We start from the raw sequence: 21,689 nt of genomic DNA, 5'->3' as shown, positions 1-21,689 counted from the left end.
GTGACCCTTGTCTGGAAGATTTCACCAGTTTTTTCCGTCAGGATAAAGCTCAGCAGAAGCAGCTTGTTGAAATGTCTGCTGCTGTGCAGCTGCAGTTGGAAACATTTGAGCTTCCTGAATGCCAAAGGAATGGTCAAATGGATGGTCAAATAGCACAGATAATGTCAGGATGTACAGTTTCATTGCAAATCATTTGGGCAACCTCATCCAGATCCTGTGCAACATGCCACTTTCCCCATCTCAGAGTGGATATAGTGTCAGGAGGGTACTGACTCTTCCAAAGGAGCATGATGAGTTTAACACAAGGCCTCAGCAATGGCTGGTGATAATAGGAAGGTTTTTCTCCTCAGAAAGTCACCATGTCGGAGGAGGTTGTATTTAAAGCCACTGAATGTCCTGCTTCTTAGCTGTGCACAAGCAAGGAACTGAAAAGCATCAGAGTTAGAGGATGAAATGGAATGGAAAACCATTTTGTGCAGCTTGACAGGGTGCTGCTGTGGGATGATGGCAAAGCCATGAGGCCCTGGATGAGTGAGTGGCAGTGATGGTGGATTTGAATGGTGAAGACTTGTGATTCAGGCAGAAGCTGAGCAGTGCTGCATGGTATAGATGGGCTGTAAGCACCACCACTAAACAGACACAGGTAGTGAAGTAGTATTTCACTTCCAGTTTTCTTTTTTGACTAGGTTGAAGCAACAGCAGGACCGTCTGCAAGTGACACAAAACACCCAGTGTCTGGCCCAGTGATAGACAGCAGTCAGCAAGCTGACAAGCTAGAGAAGCTCAGGAAAGAGACGTCTGTTTCCCAGGAAACCAGGGGGACTGGGAAAAGAACAAATCCCAGGCTGAGGTTTCAGGAGACACCGAAGCCACCAGCTCCTTCTGCAGACCATGCTCAGACCAGCAGGGAGCAGCCTGACTCCAGGGCACAGGCAGAAGGACATTCCCATTCTCTTGAGGACAGAGAGACCCAGCTAGGACTGTCAAATCAAGAGGTCGAGAGCCAAGGTACTAAAGAGCCATTGCCAAAGAAACTGAGCCCTTCAGAGCCTGGAGAAGATACTCCTCATGAGAAAAGCACACATCAGACAGCAGTAAAGTATGAGAAGAGCAAAGAGGAAGGTGTAGAGCCATCTGGGAGCAAGCCCTGTGCAGAAGCAGGAGGGAGCAGAGTAGCAGAGTTGTCTCCTGAGATGACAGGGACACCTCTGGGGCTTCAGGAGACTGAAACACCAGCTACTGCTTCATTTTGTGTGGCTGGGGAAAAGCCAATTCCTACAGCTGCAGAGGGGACACTGGTGGTGCAGGAGGCACAGCCTGCAACTCGCAGCAACCAAGGAATGGAGACTATAGCAGGGGAGGCTCCATCTGGGATCCAGCTGCTGCCTCCTGCAAGCAAAGACACGGAAACAAAAAAGGCAGATGGAGCTGCCATGCAGATGTTTCCAACCAGCACTTCGGGGGAGGCAGATGCCAAACCGGTGTCTGTGGTACCTCAGAGGGAAGAAGGAGGAATGCAGCCGGCCACAGCTCCAAGCCAGCAACCAGCAGCAACTTTGGGTATCTTTGAAAGAGGTGCAGAGGTCCAGCCACAAGCACCACTCATCTCGCCTAGCCCTGAGAGACCTCAAGAGATGACTTTGGAGGAGAAAACGCCGCACAAAAACCTCGTTTCCTCCTTGAAGAACTATCTACTGCTGCTTTTACAGTTGTCAGATAGCAGTAAGGATGCCATGAAAGAAGATGCTGAGACCAAGGGTGAGGAACCATCCACTGCAGAGGAAGCCCCACTCCCAGCAATAGGCATCGCAGGCCTGAGCCCCCACACCTCAAGAAGGGTTTTGGAAAAGGTACAAAACAATCAGCTCTTCCAGACAGCAGAGAACTTGCCTCTGACCCCCAGAACATCCAGGCGGATCACAGGCATGATTAATGAGGAATTCATTACCAGCAAGGAGATGCTGGCTTGCAGGCCTGTGCCACCGAAGAGACGCACCAAGATGGCTCCTGAGGCAGAGGGGCCACTTCAGCTGTCTGTGCCCTCCATCGTGGTGGGCAGTGTGCCATCAGCAGCAGTGGGGCAGCCTCCTCACAGTGTACCCAGTTTGCCTCCTGTGATCTCTGAGAAAGAGAGCCCTGCTGACCCTCAGGCAGTGCTTCCTTGTGCCACACCAGAGGAACTTGCTTCTGGGGCCCGGCGCAAAATATACCTGCCAAAAACCAAGCAAGTCGGGGAGGAAGAAGAAATAAGCCCAGAGAGCCAGGGACATGCAAGAAGCCCTACTGGTTCACCACTGCAATCCAAGAAGAGTGCAGCCCTGTTGCAGACACCTGCCCTAGCTTCATTCCCTCCCACAGAGAAGCACTCACCAACACTCATAAAGAAGATGGCCACACTGGAGGTTCCTAAGTTGTACGAGGAGCCCACAGGTAACAGCAGCAGAGACCATGATGTCCCTGAAGATGCTAAGCCGGTAGAGCAACCAGCAGAGTCCAAGAAAGCAAGTAACCCATTCAAAGGTAAGGAAAGTTGTAAGCCCCATGATGCTTACAAGAAGTCCCTGGTCCCTGGCCAGTAAGAGCCAATTGGGGTCATATGAGTTTTGTAAATTTGCAAGGTTTCCAGCATCTCCTTTTAGCAATGTGAAAACTAATGGTTTATCCCAAGCCAGACGCTTATCTGTCCAAGTGCAAGAGATGCACAGACACATCTCCTGTGGCAGAACCACTAGACCTCACATTGCTGATTTGAGCCATGGTGATAATGACTTAGAAGGGACTTCTTTCTGGTGTTGAGGTGCTTACTGGAGCCAGTCACACAGAAATCAGCACTCATACAAAATTAAACATCATCTTGGTAAATCCCTAATTCAGTAGATCCATATTTCCTGCTACATTGCCTAGTGTTGTTCTGAATTGCTTCTGGCTGAGCCCCTCTAAGCAGTGCAGTGCTGAGCCACTGAGAAAGCTTGTACCACTTACATCCCATCATATTTAGAGTTCTAAGACCTTCCCTGGGAAGGTGATGTTGTACCAGGTGACTCTGTGCTGATGTACTCATGATACTTAACACCAAAGTCCTAAGCAGCAGCACTGGGGAGGGTTGGCCTGTCCGGTGAGCTGCAGCCAGCATCATGTTTCTCACCATCCATCCCTTTGCACCCTCTTCTTAGCTCCACAGGTGATTCGTAAGATCAGGGCTGAACAATTTTCTGATGCATCAGGAAACCTGAAACTTTGGTGCCAGTTCTTCAATGTTTTGAGCGATTCTAAGCTGATGTGGTACAAGGATGAGATCCCTGTAGCAGAAGCACAAAGGAGGTAACCTTCCAGCTCTACTTTGTTGTAGTTCTTGTGCATTGCCCTGAGTTTGTGCTCTGGCTCTTATGTTTAGTGAGGAAAATGTGCCCCTTCTCTTACAGCTGCATGAAAAACTCACTGCACACCGTAATCTACTGTGAACTGTATTTTCTCAGTGCCCAGAGAGGGAGGATTGCCCATGTAGGCACCTGCTGCTCTATTGATTATTAGCGCAGCTATGACCCTGACCCAGCTGCTCTTAGAGACAACCACCTTTATCAGCATGTAGCCCAACCCCAGCCTGAGTTTGCAGGGCTGGAGATTTTGCACCTCTAAGAATGTGAACAGTAGAGCTGCTGCAAGGTGCCAGGATTGCAGCTGGGGTGCTCCTGCCTTCCCGCATGCCCATGGGCTGGCTTCCTTTTCATGCCCTCACTCCAAAAGCTCCAGGGCCCCAAGTGCCTCTGCACACTGCACAGGGCTGACCCCATACTCTGATTTCTTCCAGTGCTGGCGATGAGGGCCAGGCAGCCTTGGCCATTGTGCAGGCATCCCAGAAGGACTGTGGAGTCTACCGGTGTGTGATCAGCAATGAGTATGGCACGGACTCCACCGATTTCCTGCTCAGCCCAGAAGGTGAGGTGCCTTCAGCTACCTGGTGGCTCTTGCAGCTGAGTGATTGTGCGACTGGCCCTGAGGCAGGGTGAGATCTTGGCAGAACTCTGACTCTTCTCCTGCTTTGTGTCTCCTCCAGTGTTGTCAGGATTTATCTTGCGGGAAGAGATCGAAGGTAAGAATGACGTGCTGATGAGTTGCTGCCCTGGCCACCCGGCTTTGCTACGGGATGGGCAGGATGTGCCTTTGCTGTCCCTCCTCACCAGCTCTTCCCTCCATCAGTTGGAGAGGAGATCGAGATGACACCCATGGTGTTCGCAAAGGGCTTGGCTGATGCGGGCTACTGGGGAGATAAGTTCTTCGGGCGTGTGATGAGTGAGGACATGGAATTGGGTGCTGGCTTCCTGCGCAAAGCCTGCCGTGCCAGAGCCATCTATGGCCTGGAGCCTGTCTTTGAGTCTGGCTGCACCTGCATCATCAAAGTGCACAATTTCATTGTCTTTGGGACCAAGAACGAGAACAGCCTCATCGAGAAGAACTATGATATCACCATCCAGGTGGGCATTGTGGGCTGTAGCCCTTGTGGGTCTTCCCCTGTTTTCTCCATCTGTCTGTATCATAGCTTTCTTAATTTCTTTCTGCTTCTTGAATGCTCTGATTGAGTTAAGCCATGTCCCTGGCAATGTCCATGTTCTTCAGCCCTTCTCTCTGAGCAGTGCAGAGCTGCTCAGACCTTTCTCTTGTCCTTTGACTGCTGGGACAGAGAAACAGTTGGCAGTGATCCCAAGGGTTGCTTTCTATAGTGAGGGGGGTGGGGGGATGTCTCACAACTTTGGTGTGGGCTTGTTGACAGAAAGCAGGTCAGGGTCCTGACTCTCCTGCTTGATTCTCCAGGAATGTAAAATCCAAAATTCCAGTCGCGAGTACTGCAAGATCTTTGCTGCTGAGGCCCGTGCTGTCCCTGGTTTTGGAGCAGTGCCTGAGTAAGTAGGGTGCTGAAGCTCTGCTGGCTTGACAGTGGAGCAGGACATCTAGGGAGATGGTGGGAGGGGTCCCCTGTGGGGCACTGGGGACATCCCAAAGGGCAGCACTTTCTTCTCCCACTTTCACGCAGAAGGGGTATGGGGAGGAAGGCAAAAAATGGTGTTCAGACCAAGGTGCAGATCTCTGCTGAGATGGAAAAGCTTAGCAGCTGACCCCAGCTGTGTGCTGCTACACAGGATAGTTCCTCTGTACCTGATTTACCGACCAGCCAACAACATCCCTTATGCCACGGTGGAGGAAGACCTGGGTGGGCCCTGTGAGCAGTACTGTGTCACTGAGAGAGATGGCAGCTTGGTGGCTCGAGGCACCTCGGAGATTGTGCTTAAATGCTGCACCTTCCAGCATTGGGTCTACCAGTGGACGAATGGAAACATCCTTGTGACTGACATGGAAGGTAAAAGGATACTCCAATGACTCTATAATTCCCACCTGATAGCCGTGGCTCTTCACCACTCTTGCAGAAGGAGTAGAAATAGCTCCATCCTTGCCCTCCTGCCTGTTTCCCCACGTGCCTTGGAGCCCTACTCCAAGAGTGGTGGTCAGCCTGTGGTTATGGTGCTCATCCTTGCCTGGGCAGGAACTGGTTGTCCTCTCTTTCTTTGCAGGAGTGGGCTGGAAGATGACCAATGTGCGGATGGCTACCAACCTCAAAGGGTAAGTGACCCTCCAACTGCTAGTGTGAGTTGTCCCCGCATTGACCCCAGCTCTGCTGCTTGTGTGACTGGGCTCGACTGAATGCAGCTGGTCGATGTCCTCACCAGCTGGTAGGACATCTCCTTGCAAGAAGGGGAGCTGAGTGTGGCTGTGTTGCAGGTACCAGGGGCTGAAGGAAAGCTGGTTCCCCTCCCTATTGGAGCAGTTTTCTGCGACTCACCAGTGCAACCATTACTGTGACATCCTGGGCCTGAAGACTCTGGAACCGGTCAAGCCCAAAGGCTCCAAGAGCCCCTCCATGGGCAGGAAATCTGCCCAGTCCAGCCCCCAGCTTCAGAAGAAGGGGACAGCAAGTCCTCAGGGCACCCGCAAGACAACCGTGAGCCCCAGGAGTGCCCGCAGAATGGCAGAAGCAGCGGAGGCCCAGGCAGCCTCTAAAACCAGGCCTGGCGAGGCCAGCAGGCCTACTTGCTCACAATAGCCGGAGCTATGTCAGCAGGGACCCTTGCTGTGCCCAGACAGGCTGGAAGCACTCCTCATGACGTTTGCATTGTGTGATGTGTGCTAGTGCGAGCCACCCAGCTGCCTTTGCAGCAGAGCCAGCACAGCTATGGGCATCAAGGTACCTTCTCATGGGGGTCTCTCACAGGCCTCTCTACAGAAGCTGCTGCCAGCTGTGCAGACCATGGAGCCGTGCACACCCCTGCAGTGGGGCTTTATTTTCCTCCCCCACCTCTTTCTGTCTGTCTTGCTTGAGCATTTGAAGCATGGGCCATCAGATTGGCTCTCTGGGCTTTGACAGCGCTGTGCCCCATTCCTGCCAGTGTCCCAGCACTTCCCTGAGCTGACTGGGAGCATGGGTTCTCCTTCCTCACAGCTTTTTTATGCTGCCCTGACACATGCTGCTACTCCTGTCCCTCTTCATGTCCTCTATAAAGCCCAACCAGTGCTTGGTCTCTGAGGTGTGAACCAAAGCAGAGTCCCACTGGTCCCTTGCATGCTGATCGCAAACATTTCACTGCAAAGAGGCTCAGTAGAGAGCTACAGCACTCGTGCTTGCCTGCTTCTATTGCTTGGGCTTCTGGGGTGTGGGTCGGCCCTGTGGCAGAGTGTTGGTGGCTGCATGGGGTGGGGGTTTGCATACCCGTCCTCCCAGCCTCCCCTGCCCAGGTGGATGCTGAGGACTGCAGTGCTGCTATGGGTAAGAATGCTCTACCTCACACAGGGTGCACAGGAGTGGGGCACTGCTGTCACACGAGTGTCACCTCCCCACTTGTCACACGTACCCCAGTGGCAGTATCCCTGGTGCAGAATGGAGGCCAGTTCTGGAGTCAGCAATCGTCAGGCAGTGGTGCTCACAATGTGAAGTAAAGCTCCCTGCTTTGGGTCTAGCCTCTTTTGTCTCGCCGCAGAACATGGGTAACACCATCACCACTCTAAACATGGAATCTGAAACTGGCTTGCTGCAGCCTGGCAAAGGAGGGAAGGGAGCGTGGTGTACTCTGGGGCCCTGGTGCTTTGTTGTTGGGCCATTGTAAAATAACGGGGTACGTATGTGTCCATCTTGGTGAGTGGGGGTGCTCGAGTGCAATAAAGCAAGGACTGGCCTGTTCCCTGTGGTTCCTGTGGAAGAGATGCATCCAAGCATGGCAGGATGGGACAGCTTATGTTTGGGAAAGGAACTGGCTTTAAGTGACAGTTCTACCCCATCCATGCCTGCCATAGGGAGAAGAGGGTGGCCAATCTTAAGGAGGCACCTGATTGAGGCTTGGCTTGCAAGGTAGCTAACAAACAGTGGCTATGGGGAGCTCCAGCAGTGGGGTGCAGCCCCAGCAAGACATCCCACATCTTGTGCCTATAGATCAGTTGAAGTCAGGACCAGAGAGGAGGCAGAGCACAAGCATGAGGATTTCTGTAGTTTATTTGGGATCGATTCCCCTCTGTCCATGAGGCCAGCAGCCAGGGATGCTGGTTGCAAGGTACGTAGTGCTTTCTGTCAATCTGATCGGGATTTTTCTGCCTTTGAGGCCAGCTTGTGCAGACCGCAGTGCTCCTTGGGGCTAGTGTCTCTGGGTTCATGACGTGCAAGACGTGTGGTTGTAATGCCCACAGCACTGTGTCAGATATGTCACACTCTCTGCCACGTTGTCCCAGGCTCCAGTGAAGGAGAGCGTTCCGTTCTCCAGCACTGTGCTGGAGGGGAGAGGCACAGTTAGGGCAAGAGCTGCCTTGCCAACCCCACACCAAAAGTGATGGTTCAGATGCTTGTGCAGCTCAGTCCCCAGGTAGAATGGCATAGCTCCAGAGCCTTCCTGTCTCCCTGCTACACACCCACCTTGAAAACAGCTGCTTGCAGCACGTGTAGATGGCATAGTTGGTAGAGGTGAAGTTGGCAGTGCTAAGGATGTTCACGCAGTCGCCCATCTCTGTTGGTACATAGAGGAGGCCTAGGGGACAAGACCTCCTGGTTGGGGCTCTGAGGAACAGGGCACTGCAATCCCATACCCAGACAGTGCCATCCCCACACTGTGCTTGCAGGTCCCACACTCCTGCCAGTTGCAGCAGTGACACCAGAGAGCTTGTCCCAGAGCTTTAACAGCCACCCTCAAAATGTCCCAGTTGCAGCACAGATGAGGGTGAGAAGCCTCAGTAGAGCTATGGGATCCAGGGGGTTCTGATGGAGAGCAGAGCATTTGGAGACCCTAACAGAGCATCCCTACAGCAGCACTTACAGGTGTGTTCAGCTCTTTGCACAGCCCTGTCTCCTCCCCGTGGCAGTGGGCAGGGACCTACCTGCCAGGCAGGAGTTGAGCATGGAGACACAGATGCCAGTGAGCAAGGCTCGCAGCACAATGGAGGCCAGCTCGCTCTTGCGGTGAGGAACCATGGAGGCTGCAGGGACAAAGCAGAGGCTGGGGCAAGTCAGATCCTTGCTTTGGCTCCGCCTGAGGGTAGGGACAGGTAAGAGACAAGTCCCAAGTCCCAGGGTGGCTCTGCCATCTACTGCTCAGAGAGCCCTCTGGAGCATCTGTTCTGTGCCCTGTGGCTCATCTGGTGAGTGTGTGGGATGTACAGGTGACCTTGCCCATGGATGTGGGGCAAAATCACCCACATCACCTTGTGCAAGACCCATTTCTTACCTGCATGCTAGTAAGAGACTGAACACTGAAGCTTGAAGACAGCAAATCCCTCCCGCTCGTTAGATCCCTCTGCCCTATACCCAGGTGCCCAGGACATGGGTCACACTCACTCAGGCCTCCCAGCATGATCCCAATGGAGCTTAGGTTGGCAAATCCACAGAGTGCAAAGGTGGTGATGCTCTCAGCACGCTCCTGGAGGGCACAGAGGCAGGGGATGGTCACCTTGGCCCCACAGCAGCCCCACAGCACCAGGTTGTAGCTCCCAGTCCAGCCAGCTGAGATGGAGAAACGTCCCATCCCAATCCTTTCTCCTTCAGCTTTTATAGGAGCAAGAGACAGGTGAGAGGAAGCTTTCCCATGGACTGGCAGCATGCCAGAGGCCCTAGAGCATCACAGTCTGTCCCTCTGGAGAGCAGGACCAGTGGGACATGATTTCACTGTCACCTTCAGAATGACCCCACACCTACCAGTGATGTCCCAGTCCAGATGGCCACAGGTGCTCCCTCATCCTCAGAATAATGACACCCCTCCCCCTGGTGCCTGGACACCCTGCCTGGCCAGGTTCCATGCCCCATTTCAGTTCCATCCCTGCCCTGCACCCAGCAAGGTGGTGATTGCCCTCACAGATATCCACTGCTTCCTGCCCTCATTCCACTCCTCCAGGCCTGACAGCCGGTTCTTCTTGTACGTGGCTAGCTGCTGGTATGCCACAAATTCATTCAGGAAGATCTTGATCCCCAGCAGCTCGGCCACCAGCGGTGAGTCTGCCCAATCTGCCCCCATGAGAAAGGCGATGGGCATGAGGACATAGGAGCAGATCATCTGGGAAGAGCATCCAGGGAGGGAAAAGTTGAGAGCTGAACCTCTGTATAACCCCTAGCTTGGGCATCTACCGCCAGGGGTCTAACAAGGTAGCAGGTAGAGGTGGAGATGGATGGGGAATTTGGGGGTACCTGGAAAGAGAGGTCTTTGATTTCCACCATCTCCCCAAACCAGCGCAATGCAGCGTTGATGAACTCCAGCACAGCCAAGAAGGCAATGAGGTTGGCTGCAATGTTGGCCACAAGTCCAACGGAGGCGGCAGCCCCATTGCTGGCAGCTTCCAGGATGTTCCGTTCTTCCCTGGGAGGAAAGAAACCCTGCCAGGATGGTGTGACCGAGCATCTCTCATGTAAAGCAGGTCTCACTCTGCAAACCTCACTACAGAGTCTCCCAAATTTGTGCCACCTGCAGTGCCCAAAATGCACCCACAGCTGCCCTGTGCCATCTCTCTGTTCCCACTCACCCACTGGCAATGCGAACGCTTTCTTTGCCCTTGAACTTGGACTCTTCCACTTCAGGGTAGACCAGTTTGGACATGGCGAGGGCACAGGGTGCAGCCATCACGGAGGCTGCAATCAGCGATGATGCATCTATCTGCAACAGGCAGACTGAGCTCAGACCCTGTGTGAGGCTGCACAGGGTGCCCAAGCACATGGCCAGCAATACTTGGAGCAACACGGGGTGCTCTGCTTGCTCAGAGTGGGAAGATGTGCCTGTTTTTCCCATCTTAGCCACCGAGGATGTGTAGGGTAGCTCAGCTGGATGGAGTCATTGCTAGAGCCACAGCAGTCATAACCTCAGAGATGTTAATCTCTCTTGTTTGACTCCAACTTGATGATCCTTGCCCTCTCTTTGTCCCTTTTATCAGTATCAGAGCAAGAACACTGCTGACTTCTACTCGGTGACAAGCTGCCAAGCTCCCAGTGGGAGCAGTGTGTCACAGCCATATCCTCATCACCCCTCCCCTGCCCTCTGCACTGCAGTTTTTCATTTCTCTGTCCTTTCACCCTTGCCTCCCTGTTTAAGGAGACTAATTAATGTTTAAATAGCAGGAGCTCAGCCAGCAGGTTGAGGCACACCCAGATATCACAGTTCTGAGGAACCGGTGAGAACATCACTAGGGGCTCAGGCAAAAGGGTGGACCACAGACCCCACCCCAGAGGGCCCTTCCAGGCTACATTATTCCATGGTGCAGTAGAATTTGTCCTGACTGCTGTGGAAGGACGCTGGGGTTTTGGCCAGGCCAGTATGAGGACATGGAGCTGCCCTCATCTCATTTATGGAAGGAGAGCTGCAGTGGGGCGTCTTATACCACATGCCCAGGGCAGTTCTGGCATGCCAGGACCCTTGAGCAGGGAAAATGAAGCATAGAGCTGCTTGTGTTCTCACCCCAAAGGATATGTAAGCTCCCATCACGCTGCCTGCAATGGTGGAGAAGCCACCAGCCATCACGGCATGGATTTCAGAATGGGTCATGTCTGCAAGGTATGGGCGGATGAGCAGTGGGGCTTCAGTCTGTGAGAAAGAAAAGCTTCTGCTTGCACCACACAGGGCTGCAGATCTCCTAGGAAGGGAGGAGAACACCCTTTTTCTGCAGCACACTCTGCTGCCATCAGGAGCTGTGGCATGTCACCTGCCACAAGCCTTACCTGTCCCACAAAGATGTTCCCTGCCACACTCAGCGTCTCAGTAGGGGTGGTCGCCATTGAGACCTGGAGGATCCAGGAGATCTGGGGTAACACAAAGACACTGTGTTCACAAAGGCACCCGCCCCACGAGGCTGGTCACTCCATCTTGCCCTTTCGAAGCTGCATGGAGGTGATGTCCAAGAGCCCACAGACCAGGGAGTCATCAGCCCCAGGTTTAGGTAAGAAAAAGGAGGTTGTGTCTTATCACTTTAGCAAGACAAATCAGCACAAATTAGTACCACCCCAATTTTCTTGGGACATCCCTCAGCTTTTCATAGGAACTGCAAAAACCGGCAGGTCCATCTCCTTTCCAACACCATCAAAAAGCAAGGCCCTACCTTGAGGATGAGCCACTGCATGACACCAAGGTAATAGAGGATGGACATCACACAGCTGAAGAAAACAATGATGGGCAGACTCTGCAGACAAGGCACCAGGGTATGAGATTAAACGGGTGTTGAGCAGCACACCTAAAGTACACCTGGGCATGGTATGATGTTTCACAGCCACCCCACACTACTGGGGTGCCGCAACACTGTAGAGGGACAGGGGCCAGTACAAATACCCCATGGCATGCAAAAGGCCCATGGGAGCACATAAAGCATCCTCAAGCTGGTCAAACTCTGAACAAGGCCAGAAGAAAATCAGACACTATCTCTCCTTCCCAACACCCCATTCCACAGACTGACCTGAAATGCAAAGACATCTTCAATGAGTGTAGTCCCAAAAACGAAGCCAGAGCCAGCTTTGGTATAGCCCAGGAAGACCTGCAAATGGAGACGTTACATGGTAGGAGGGAGATCTCCATGAGCTATTGCCCCAGTATCTATTTTACCTAGCAGTGATCACCTCGCAGCTCCCTCACCCCAGCAGACAACCTAAGCTTGGAATATGGTGTTTCTGAATAATGGGGCACTGCTCCAGCTCCTGCAAGTGATCCCACACCAGGCTGTGCTAGAAAACCAGGAAAGAGCTGGCTTTTCTCTTGTGCTATAGTGTTGTACTACTCCCCCAGCCTGTACTACCCTCAGTTCTTTTTACTGGTCTCAGAACCTACATGGAGGGCTGAAGCACGGGATGAGTTGAACAGGAATAGTACCTGGACCTGGTCACCCAGCCACTGGAAAGCCTGGATGCCGGGAGTTGTTCGAAGGATGAAGAGTCCAATTAAAAACTCCAAGCCAAGACCCCAGAAAACAGCTCTCCAGGACACCTGGAGACCAACAGCAGAATGGTGACTGAGGTGTTTAGCAGAGCCTTCAGACTTACCTCTCTGGATTCCTGCCCATTCAGTGGCTCTTGGGTGACAGTCATGCTAATAAAACATCACAGAAACCCACAAATTTGGGGTAATAATAGGGGAGGAAGACAAGCTGGTGGGAGTCAGGAAATGGCTGGTGAAATGGAGGAGAAAAGCACAAAGACCTTCTGGTGGCTTGGCTGGTAGTACAGATCCCTTACTGCATGCTCACCAACCCTTTGGAAAGGGCTGGAGGCGCTGTCCAAAACATTGGAAAAGGTTGGACTGAAAGCCACTGGGACTTCAGTCACTTCTGCTCAGCCCACCAGGATGTTCCTCAGCCCACAGGTCTGGGTAAGGGTATGAGAAGTGTGGTGGAAAATAGGACAGAGGTACCATGGAGGAGCCTCGGGTTGAGCACTGGGGAGGAGAGGGGTGGTGTTGGGGCTGCAGCACCCAGCTCTGCTCCCCATGCTGCATCCAGATCTGTCCTGGAAGCTTCTACTTCCTGCAGAGAGCCCACGGATTTCTCCTCTGCCACCTCCTGTGAGGGGAGTAATGAGAAACGTACTGCGCTGTGGTGCTTGGAGAAGGCAAACAGGAAGAGCACCAAAACGCAGAAGCCAGCTAAGGAGATGAGCTGCTCTGGATTCTTGGCCGTGTCCAAAGACAGCCACGTCACCAGGCCTCCCAGGAGGAGCACATACAGCACCCTGCAAAGGAACCCCCAAACTGTCAGAGAGAGGCAATGCCCACAGGGAGCAGCTTGGAGGGAGCAGGAGTTGACTGTGTGGGACATGCCCTGCCTCCTCCCCACTCACCACTTCAGCCATGGCCAGGACTTCTTCAAGCATTTCCGAAGGGGGCTGAGGAGTATCAGCACCTTCGCCCCACAGTACTTCTTGAAGAGGCTCCAGCACACGAAGAAGATGACCACAGCAGTGATAACCACCAAGGCGAGGGCTCGCTGGAAGTTGAGCCAACATGCCACAATGAAGTAGCACAGGTAGGCTGGGAAAGGCATGCAGGGGGTCAGAAACACGAGGATCATGTGATCGGGGATTCACAACACTAACTGGGGACAGCAGTGAAGTCTGTTTCCTCCAAACATCCTCCCCTGGCCACCCTAGAGGCTTCCCCTTTGTGTGTGGGTTGAGGAGGAAGCAGACCGTGGGCTGATGAGACACAGCTTCCATGCAGGTGGCAATGCTTGGAGGCTGCATGGGCAGCCAAAGGGGTGTGGAGGTGGTGGGAAGTCCTCACCTGCTCCAAGGAGCCCCCAGAAGACCATCCTCAATGCCTTGGCATGAGCCTTGCAGAAGTTCTTTGCCTTGGAGGCCGGCTGCAGGGCCTTCCTGGGGAGAGTGGACACGAGAGGTGCAGGTGGATCCTGAAGATCAGCCCAAGATCGAGCTTGCTATGACCATTGGAGATATTTCCATGCAGGCATCTCCAGGGGTCACCCTACCTGCAGTACGAAGCAACTCTCCCGTTCACTTCTCTTCTGTTCTTCTCATTCCCACCACGCATACCATCACGTTCCTCACTGATCTCCTCCTCATCCTGGAAAACATCATTAGCTGGAGTGCCCCAAGCAGCTTTTGTGCCCCAGCTGAGGGAGGGAGGGGGGAAAATGGGGAGGTTTACCGGGGAGCTGAAAGCAGGGTTGTCTGTGCCCTTCTCGAGGCTGTCCAGGGTTATCTGGTTTCCTTCCATCTCTAGGCGTTCCATTTCTTCACTTTGTTAGACATGGTATGGCAAGAGACCCACTGCCTAGGGAGACAGCCTGGGTCAGTGTCTGCCCCCAGCTTTGGGTCTGGGGACTCCCAGCAGAACAGCCTTTGCAGGAGGGACTCAGAGCAGCTCCTAAGCCAGTACATCAAGGGGCTGTCCTGTAGGTCCTCCAGCCACAGGGCTGGGTGTTCCCTGCCATCTGGGAAGGGACCCATGAAGGTCTTTGCTCTCTCCTGCTTCTTAAGGATTACAGGAAAGTATCAGACCCTGGTGACGCAATGAGGAGAGCCAGCACCCCTCCTCCAGGGAAGAGCCCTGTACCAAAATGGGAGATTTTGTACAAACTAAGATTGGCTGCCTCCTTCACCAAGAGCTCCCAGCGAAACCAAGTGCCCTTCAGTTGAGAATAAGGAAGAAAGTCTTTTCATGCTGGTAAGTGGAAGAGAGCAGGGGGAACATGCAGGAATAAACAGATATTTGCATGGGGATGGTCTTAAGTAGGATCATGATGGGAGAAGTGGTCCAGCAAAGCAAGAAAAAGCAGCGTTAGCCAAGTGCAGAGCTCCTGGAGTGCTCCGTTGGGACACCTGTGCCTGGAGAAGGATGGGAGAAGAGCAGAGCAGCCAACGGGAAAGCAATGGGTGACCGCGGGAGGACAGAGGGGACATGAAGGGTCCTCACGCGGGCACTCACTTTGTTGCAGTGAGGGTCCGCTGTGGGCAGCTGAGCCCCCCGAGCACTCCCAGGACCCCAGAACATCCACTACCCGGCAGCCCCCTGGGCCCCCCCAGCGCCCCATCACCAACCTGGTGTCACTCCCCTTCCCCGAGCGCGGCCGCTCGCTGCCCCCTCGCCCCCCACGTCCCGTCCCCGCACTCACGCTTCGTCCCGCAGCACCCGGCCCGGCCCCACAGTTACCCATTAACCGCTGGGTCCAAAGAGCTGCGCCGGGCGCCCGGCCCTGCAGCCCCACGCGGCTGCTCCCGCCCCGTTAAAAAAAAAACAAAAACAAAAAACAAAAAACAAAACAACCAAAGAACGCCGCAGCGGAGCAAAACTAAATAATGCACACCACGCAAAGGGACGCCGAGGTGCACGACCCACCCAGCCCGAGAGCCGCGCCCCTCGCAGCCCTTAAGAGCGCCACCGGCGCCGCCAGCGCCCAGAGCCCCGGTAGCGCGCCGTGATCGTATAGTGGTTAGTACTCTGCGTTGTGGCCGCAGCAACCTCGGTTCGAATCCGAGTCACGGCATCGCCTCACATCGGCGGTAACACGGCACACGGGCTCGTGTCTTTTCTTGTTTTCTCCTCTTTCTTTCTCTTTTCCTCCTATTTTTTTTTTTATTTTTCCGTTTTCCTTATCTAGTTCCTTCTTTTTTTTTTTCTTTTTTCTCCTGTTTTTATCTCTTTTCCTTCTTTCTTTATTTCTTCTTTTTCCTCCTCTGATTTTTGTTTTACTGTTCGTTTTGTTAAATTTCCTTTCTTTTCCTCTTTTTTATCCCCTCTTCTCCTTTTTACCCAGAACGGCGCCTGCCCAGAGTCGCAGCGGGTGTGAAAGCGGGGTCTGCTGCGAGGAATGAATGGGAGAGAGGGGAACCCTCGCAGTGTGCGCTGCGAGGGAGAATGAAATGAAAAAGGTTGAGACGAAGAGGGAGCGAGATCGAGGGTGCGCGACCAAAAGCAAAAGACAAGCCCGTGTGCCGTGCTACCGCCGATGAGAGGCGATGCCGTGACTCGGATTCGAACCGAGGTTGCTGCGGCCACAACGCAGAGTACTAACCACTATACGATCACGGCGCGCTACCAGGGCTCTGCGTTCAGCCCCGCTCTGCAGGGCCCTTAAGGGAAAGCCAGGCTGACGTCAAAGTGACGTCATCATTCTGTTCCTGCTCTGTGGTGTTTTGGCAGAGGAGGGTCGTGCGCTGTCTCCATGGCGATGTGGGGTGATTGGCAGCTCCGTCCTCCAATCGGCCGCGGACCCCTGCGCGGGCTCCGTCGTTGAGTGCACATGGAGCTGGTTTCTCTTCAGGTCGGCGTGATGGGGATCGTGCTTTGGATGCTCAGCCATCAGAATAGCAATGACCTCAGCTGCTGGAGCAGGAGCTGTGAAGATAAACATTGTGGTGATAAGGGGGAACTGGCCTAACATGGAAGAGAGCAGAGAGGTAACAAGTGGATGCAGAGATAAAGGCTCTGAGGGCCTGGCTGGTGTGTGAAGAAGAGCCTTGGAGCTGCTGTTATTCATTGCTGCCATTGCTGGTCCTGTCCCAGCACTGCTGCCTTCACCAGTGGGGTTTGGATGTGGTTATTCCTCATTGAAATCACACTAGGCCTTCAGGACCCCAACAGTCTTTTCCTGCATGGTTTTCCTGCATGGTGTTTCTGGTAGTTCAGACCTGCAAGGATGCGTGAGGAAGGAGGGATGTGTGGTATCATGTCCATCGTTTGGGTGGTCTGATCCCTCTGGGCTCTGCTCAGCGCCTGGGCAGGGTGCTGAGTTCCTCTGTGTTCTGGTGGCTTTCCTCCTATCCTGTAGGTTGTTCAGTGGGATTGTGCTGGGGCAGCAAGGCAGAGAGTGCAGCTGAGCCCAGACGTTGCCACTTCATGGCTCATACATAAATCTTGTGGCTGGCACAGGGACAGGAGCAATTCATCACTGTGCTGCTGTCTTCACTGCTCAGCCCCTTGAGCAGCCTCTCCAGCTGTTCTCAATGGGGCAGCCCCCAGCTTCACTTCTCCACCTCAGGGAGGCAAAGCCGACCCCACTGCTGCCTCTTTTGGTCCTGGTGCTGTCTTGGGTTCCTAAAACATCCTTGGGAAAGGTGCTGGTGTCTATGAGGGCAGGATGGGTGCTCATGGCTGCAACCAGGCACTCTGGCTTCTACTGGTGATACAAAACTGTGCACTCACACAGGCCAGCACCATCATACTCAGAGGCCATAAATGCAGAAATCTGCTCTGCTGCTGCCAGCCCACCTTCTTTCCGGGGAAATCGGAGTATCTCCACTGACTTCTACCACGTAGGCCTATATCCCTTGTTTCCATACTATGGCCACTGCTAGGCAGAATGCAGGGGTAAGGAGAAAGGTCTGGATTGATTTTAAAGGAAAAAGTTAAGGTGGGATCTGGGGTGAAAGAAAGCACATCTGAGCTGTGTGCTATGGCACAAGCAACCTGACAGGGCTCAGACCCTTCCATCCTTCTTCCCATCCTCTTCTACCTCATGAAATCAAGACTTTTGTTCTCAACAGTTGATCATATGATAAAATCCATCTGGGCATTGACCTGGGCAGAGCTCTAGGAGTCCTGCTCGTGCAGGGGGTTGGACCTGGTGGCCTCCAGAGGTCTCTTCCAACTTCAGCTGCTCTGTGATGCATGCCAAGGACTGAAGGATAAACACTCAAGCTTTTCTTGACATGAATTTTCAGCTGTGACACTCTCAAGAGGCTTTATGAGCCCACAGCAGGGTATATGTTCTCCTAGTTCTTTTCTCCATCTGCCAGCACTACTTAGGGCAAACATACAGGTTATAACAGGTGGATTTTATGCTTTTTTTTCTGTTCTGGGATCTCCTTGCCTGGCTCCAACCTCCAGAGATAAAGGAAAATGATGCCCAAAATGCACGGAGCAGAGATTCCCTAAAGCTGTCACTTCTGACCTGCAGGGAACACAAAACACACTGAGCTGTTTCCTGGTGGGTCCAACATGCAGCTGCAGATGGGACATGATCAAAGTACCCCAGGGGAGAATGAGCTGTGCCCTAGCACTATATAAATGCTGCCATGTGTCTGTCTGCTTGGCTCCAGCTGCCAGCCTGAGTTCCCGCTCATCCTTTGTTTGCATCACAAGTGGGAGCCTCCTCCTGCAGCAGGGATGTACAGCCTTCACACAGCCACCTTTTCATCCTCTTTCTGGTGCTGAGAGGGCACAAAACAGGTGGGCATCTGCAGCCAGGCAGCCTGCCCTGCGCACAGCTGCGCCCACTTGCATTCCCCTCTGAATTCACCTTCATTTTCTGCCTTAGAAACATAGAACTGACTGGTGGCAAAATCAGCTGCACAGGGGGAACGGTGCCTGTTTTGCCCTTGTGCACCATGCCCATCCCTGATGGCTGATGACAGCCCCTTTTAGAGATACACGGAAGATTCCAAAAGTAGTTCACAGCCCCTATGCAATATAAAGCCAGGGAGCATCTCTGTGCAGATGGACTCAGCTTTATGAGTGCAGCCACTGCCCCACACTCAACATCATTAATACTTTCTGGGGTGCTCAGGTCCTATGGCAGCTCCTGAGCACCATCCTCCACCCAGCATATCGTGCTGATTGAGCTCTGCCTTGGTTTGCCCTGCCTTGGATCGATGAGTGTGGGCAGCTCTGATCAATTCCACTTTACCGCTTGATACCAGGTTCAGATCCGCACTCTCCCAGCTTCCTTTGTTCATTCAGGCGAGGAATTCAGGCAGTCCATCCCACTTGGAGACTGCTGTGCCTTTGCAGAGCTCATTCTGCAGATCCAGCTGTTTCTCCCTGCCCACCCTGCCACACTCAGGACCTGGCGCTGGAGGGCCTGAATTTGTGCCAGGACTCAGAGCACCAAGGTGTCAGCACGATGGTTGTTGTCACTTAGCCAGCATCTGCCAAGAAGTTTTCCTGTCATAAGCCCGGTTTTGCTGGGAAAATACCAAAGGTAACTGCAGAATGGCTTGGCTTCCCAACCCCACTGGCAGCGAATGCAGCTGCAGCTCTCCAGGGCTGTGGATGTGCCAGGGGCTGTCTGTGCTGTGAGCAGAGGCGGTGAACGTGCGTGGTGGGGTGAGAGCAATGTGCTTTGCTGGCAGATGTCTGTCAATGAGTTGTTGACACTTCTTTTGGTCAATTAGCATCGTTTCAATGGTATTATCAGCTGCTTAATGATTTATTTGGACAGAAGGGTTGGGGAGCTGCAGAAAACATCTGCACAGATTTGCTCCACTTCCTAAATGTGACTGCTTTGGGCATATCCTGCATGCCTGGACAGACAGCATCTGAATGCACTTAGAAGACACGTCTGCATTGCTTGTGTGAGCGTAGGTGCAGAGATGTCTGTGTCATGCTGCTTTAGAGGAGCAACATGTCTGATCAGATCAGGGACCTGCTGTGGACCCATGTTGTCTGCTGCCAAATATTTTGGTCTAAATACAAAGACTTGCAGGATTGAAAGATTTCTTTCTGTAGACTTGTTCCTAAGTTTTGTCTAATTTTGTTCCTAAACCATGCAGCACCTGCAGCAGCCCAAGGAAGGAGGGCAGCTGAGCGCAGACTAATCTCCTCATGCTTACCCCTCATCTTCCACTCTCTCCTCACTCCCTGAGTTGTGCAGGTCTCTGGCCTGTGCCCGTTTTTCTCTTTTCCATGCCAAAGAGCCTCAATCCATCACACACCCCATGTGTAGAACGTTGGATCATCCTGCTGCCCTTCTCTGCACACTTTGCTGTACTCTTGGAAGGGGAGGACTAGGACCACACAAGGGGAGCTGGGTCTGACCCAGAGAATAGTGATGCCTCTGACACAGCCTCTCCCTTTTCCTCTCCCAGTTTTGACTGAGAATTTTTGCACTTTTGGCCTTCACTGAGTGCTGAGGGGACATTTTCATGGCTGTCAGAGCTCCTGGCCTCAGAGCCCATCACTTTAGACACTGAGGTCAGGCTCGGTTTCCCCACGTGTCACCTCACTGACACTGGCTTTCATCCGGCTTTATAGCCAAGCAGCTCAGGCTCTCAAAAGTCTTCCTACCATTCTTTTCACTTGTCGGCAGTACCCAGAATAATTCAGTATTATTAGCAGGTTGTGTCACTTCTCCACTGATCTATCGTCAGAGGATTGGCTGATGGAAATGCAGGTGACCTCTCAGCTGGATCTCTCAGGCGCCTGCCGCTTTTTCCATGAAAGCCGCTCACTTTGGAAGCAAGAAACCTCCTTTAAAAGAGCTGTGCTGACTCTTCCCCACTATGTCATATTTACCCATCTGTCCCCTAGCAATGCCAGTTTCCTGCTCCTTATGCCAGTTTTTGTTCATTTGCAGAGAGCAGATGTGTCATTTCTCAGTCTGTGGCTCCCCGGCTGCCTCCTAGGAAGCACTTTTGGTGTCATAGTCTTCCCCTCCCAGTCCTCATGCCCCCTGCTGTACCCAGAACTCAGGGCAAGCTCTGCATGGCTGGCAAATACACAGTCATCTCTGCTTGTATATGGTGGCTCCAAGGACAAATGGAGCTGGAGATGCTACAGACATTCATGGGCTTTTATTCAAAGCTGTGGATGATGCACCTGAAGGTTTACAGGACTACGTGCCCCCCTGCAACCCAGGGAGGTGCCGGTCTCAGTGCCTGATTCAAGCGATGGTGGTGGCAAGTGTCAAATACTAAATCCAGGCCCTGCATTACCTGCAGACAAATCCTCTTCTTGTGTGTCCTCCACAGCACATGGGCAGAGATGTTCCCCTTTGAATCACCCAACACCCACAGTCATGAACTGGGCACCAAACCCAGGCCTCTGCTGCTTGTGGAACCTGCAGGATGCTGGGCTGCAGCCCCTTAAACTGGAAAGGCACCAAGGAAACTATGGGGAATGTGCAGCCTGGGCCCTTCCAGACCCCAGACAAGGTCCCATGTCCTGTTTTTGGCCTGGGCAGCAGAACAGGGCTCCCTTCCCCAGCTGCAGATGAGCCTGAGGAGCACTCAGACCGGCTGAAGCAGCTCCTCCCATCAGCCAGGAGGGCATGCACAGGGCTGGCGGGGGCGCAGAAGGCTTTACCTGGCTTTCTCTTCCTGGTGCATGCTCAAACCTGCTTGGGAAGCATTTACAAAGGAAATGGTAAGAGAAAGGGCTGTTCAGTGAGTCTCTGCCCAAAGGCAACAGGGAAAAGCTCCTGGATCCTATTGAGATGGGGGCAGATGGCAGGAGACGGAGGACGGGAGCAGAGCTCCTACCAAGGCCTCTCTAGGACGATCTTCCATCTCACCTCTTTTATTACCCTGTGTGCCAAACATCACTTCTGTGCAGCCATAAAGTGCTCACCTCCCAGCCAAAGGCTGCAAATGGTGGTTTCACTGCCATCTTCCCTGGGACCCAGCACAGCATCCTGCTGGGGGCTGCTTGTGTGAGGGAGCAGACAAAATCTTGAGTCTCGCACACATTCTTGCTCTTGGTCCTCTCCCATCTGTCAGCTCTGTGCCCCTTGCCAAGTCCTGCACAGGCAGCGCTACATGACAGCCATCTGCCACAGGGCCTGGACACGTGGCCTCACAGATGGAGTGGCATCGAGGCCACGGATGTGGCACCAGGGCTGATTGCTGTGGTGCAGGCATCAACCCTGAGTACCAATGTGCATCAGAGACGATGGATATAAGGACTTTGGGCACTGGAGCAACACCAGCTGCAGCGAGAGATGCAGATGGAGCTCAGTTTTGCAGTGTG

At 53.3% G+C, this 21,689-nt stretch overlaps 2 protein-coding genes and 2 non-coding genes across 7 annotated transcripts in view; 2 read left to right on the top strand and 2 right to left on the bottom strand.

The window, feature by feature from the left end:
* ALPK3 (alpha kinase 3) overlaps window positions 1-7,225 on the top strand; it is a 29,137-nt gene extending 21,912 nt beyond the window's left edge. Inside the window, 9 exon segments of the mRNA XM_015872727.2 lie at window positions 687-2,520; window positions 3,174-3,321; window positions 3,809-3,936; window positions 4,055-4,090; window positions 4,198-4,472; window positions 4,810-4,898; window positions 5,136-5,353; window positions 5,565-5,613; window positions 5,773-7,225. Coding sequence (XP_015728213.1) covers window positions 687-2,520; window positions 3,174-3,321; window positions 3,809-3,936; window positions 4,055-4,090; window positions 4,198-4,472; window positions 4,810-4,898; window positions 5,136-5,353; window positions 5,565-5,613; window positions 5,773-6,094 — 3,099 coding nt within the window. The 3' untranslated portion in view covers window positions 6,095-7,225.
* Window positions 7,226-7,516: 291 nt separating this feature from the next.
* LOC107318638 (sodium/nucleoside cotransporter 1-like) lies at window positions 7,517-15,192 on the bottom strand. 4 transcript variants are annotated; one of them, XM_015872728.1, is made up of 18 exons: window positions 15,118-15,190; window positions 14,151-14,272; window positions 13,972-14,066; window positions 13,767-13,858; window positions 13,325-13,514; window positions 13,075-13,216; window positions 12,363-12,476; window positions 11,953-12,030; window positions 11,602-11,682; window positions 11,225-11,305; window positions 10,965-11,090; window positions 10,039-10,169; window positions 9,707-9,875; window positions 9,378-9,575; window positions 8,864-8,945; window positions 8,407-8,505; window positions 7,949-8,060; window positions 7,517-7,806 (listed from the first exon to the last, which is right to left on the bottom strand). In XM_015872728.1, the coding sequence occupies exons 2-18, from the start codon at window positions 14,232-14,234 to the stop codon at window positions 7,689-7,691; spliced, it is 1,992 nt and encodes a 663-aa protein (XP_015728214.1). In that variant the 5' UTR covers window positions 14,235-14,272; window positions 15,118-15,190; the 3' UTR covers window positions 7,517-7,688. The 4 variants fall into 4 exon arrangements, with proteins under 4 accessions (XP_015728214.1, XP_015728215.1, XP_015728216.1 ...); XM_015872729.2 differs by having other exon boundaries at window positions 14,151-14,276; window positions 15,118-15,171; XM_015872730.2 differs by lacking the exon at window positions 15,118-15,190 and adding an exon at window positions 15,044-15,062 and having other exon boundaries at window positions 14,151-14,276.
* Window positions 15,193-15,417: 225 nt separating this feature from the next.
* TRNAH-GUG lies at window positions 15,418-15,489 on the top strand. The gene has a single exon. It is a non-coding gene; the product is annotated as a tRNA-His (tRNA).
* Window positions 15,490-15,962: 473 nt separating this feature from the next.
* Window positions 15,963-16,034, bottom strand: TRNAH-GUG. Its single transcript has one exon. It is a non-coding gene; the product is annotated as a tRNA-His (tRNA).
* Window positions 16,035-21,689: the final 5,655 nt, after the last annotated feature.

Source organism: Coturnix japonica, chromosome 10 (genome assembly GCF_001577835.2).
Source record: "Coturnix japonica isolate 7356 chromosome 10, Coturnix japonica 2.1, whole genome shotgun sequence".
In the NCBI taxonomy this organism is placed as follows: Eukaryota; Metazoa; Chordata; class Aves; order Galliformes; family Phasianidae; genus Coturnix; species Coturnix japonica.
The sequence above is the reverse complement of the archived record's forward strand: the minus strand, read 5'-3'. Positions and strand labels throughout refer to the sequence as shown.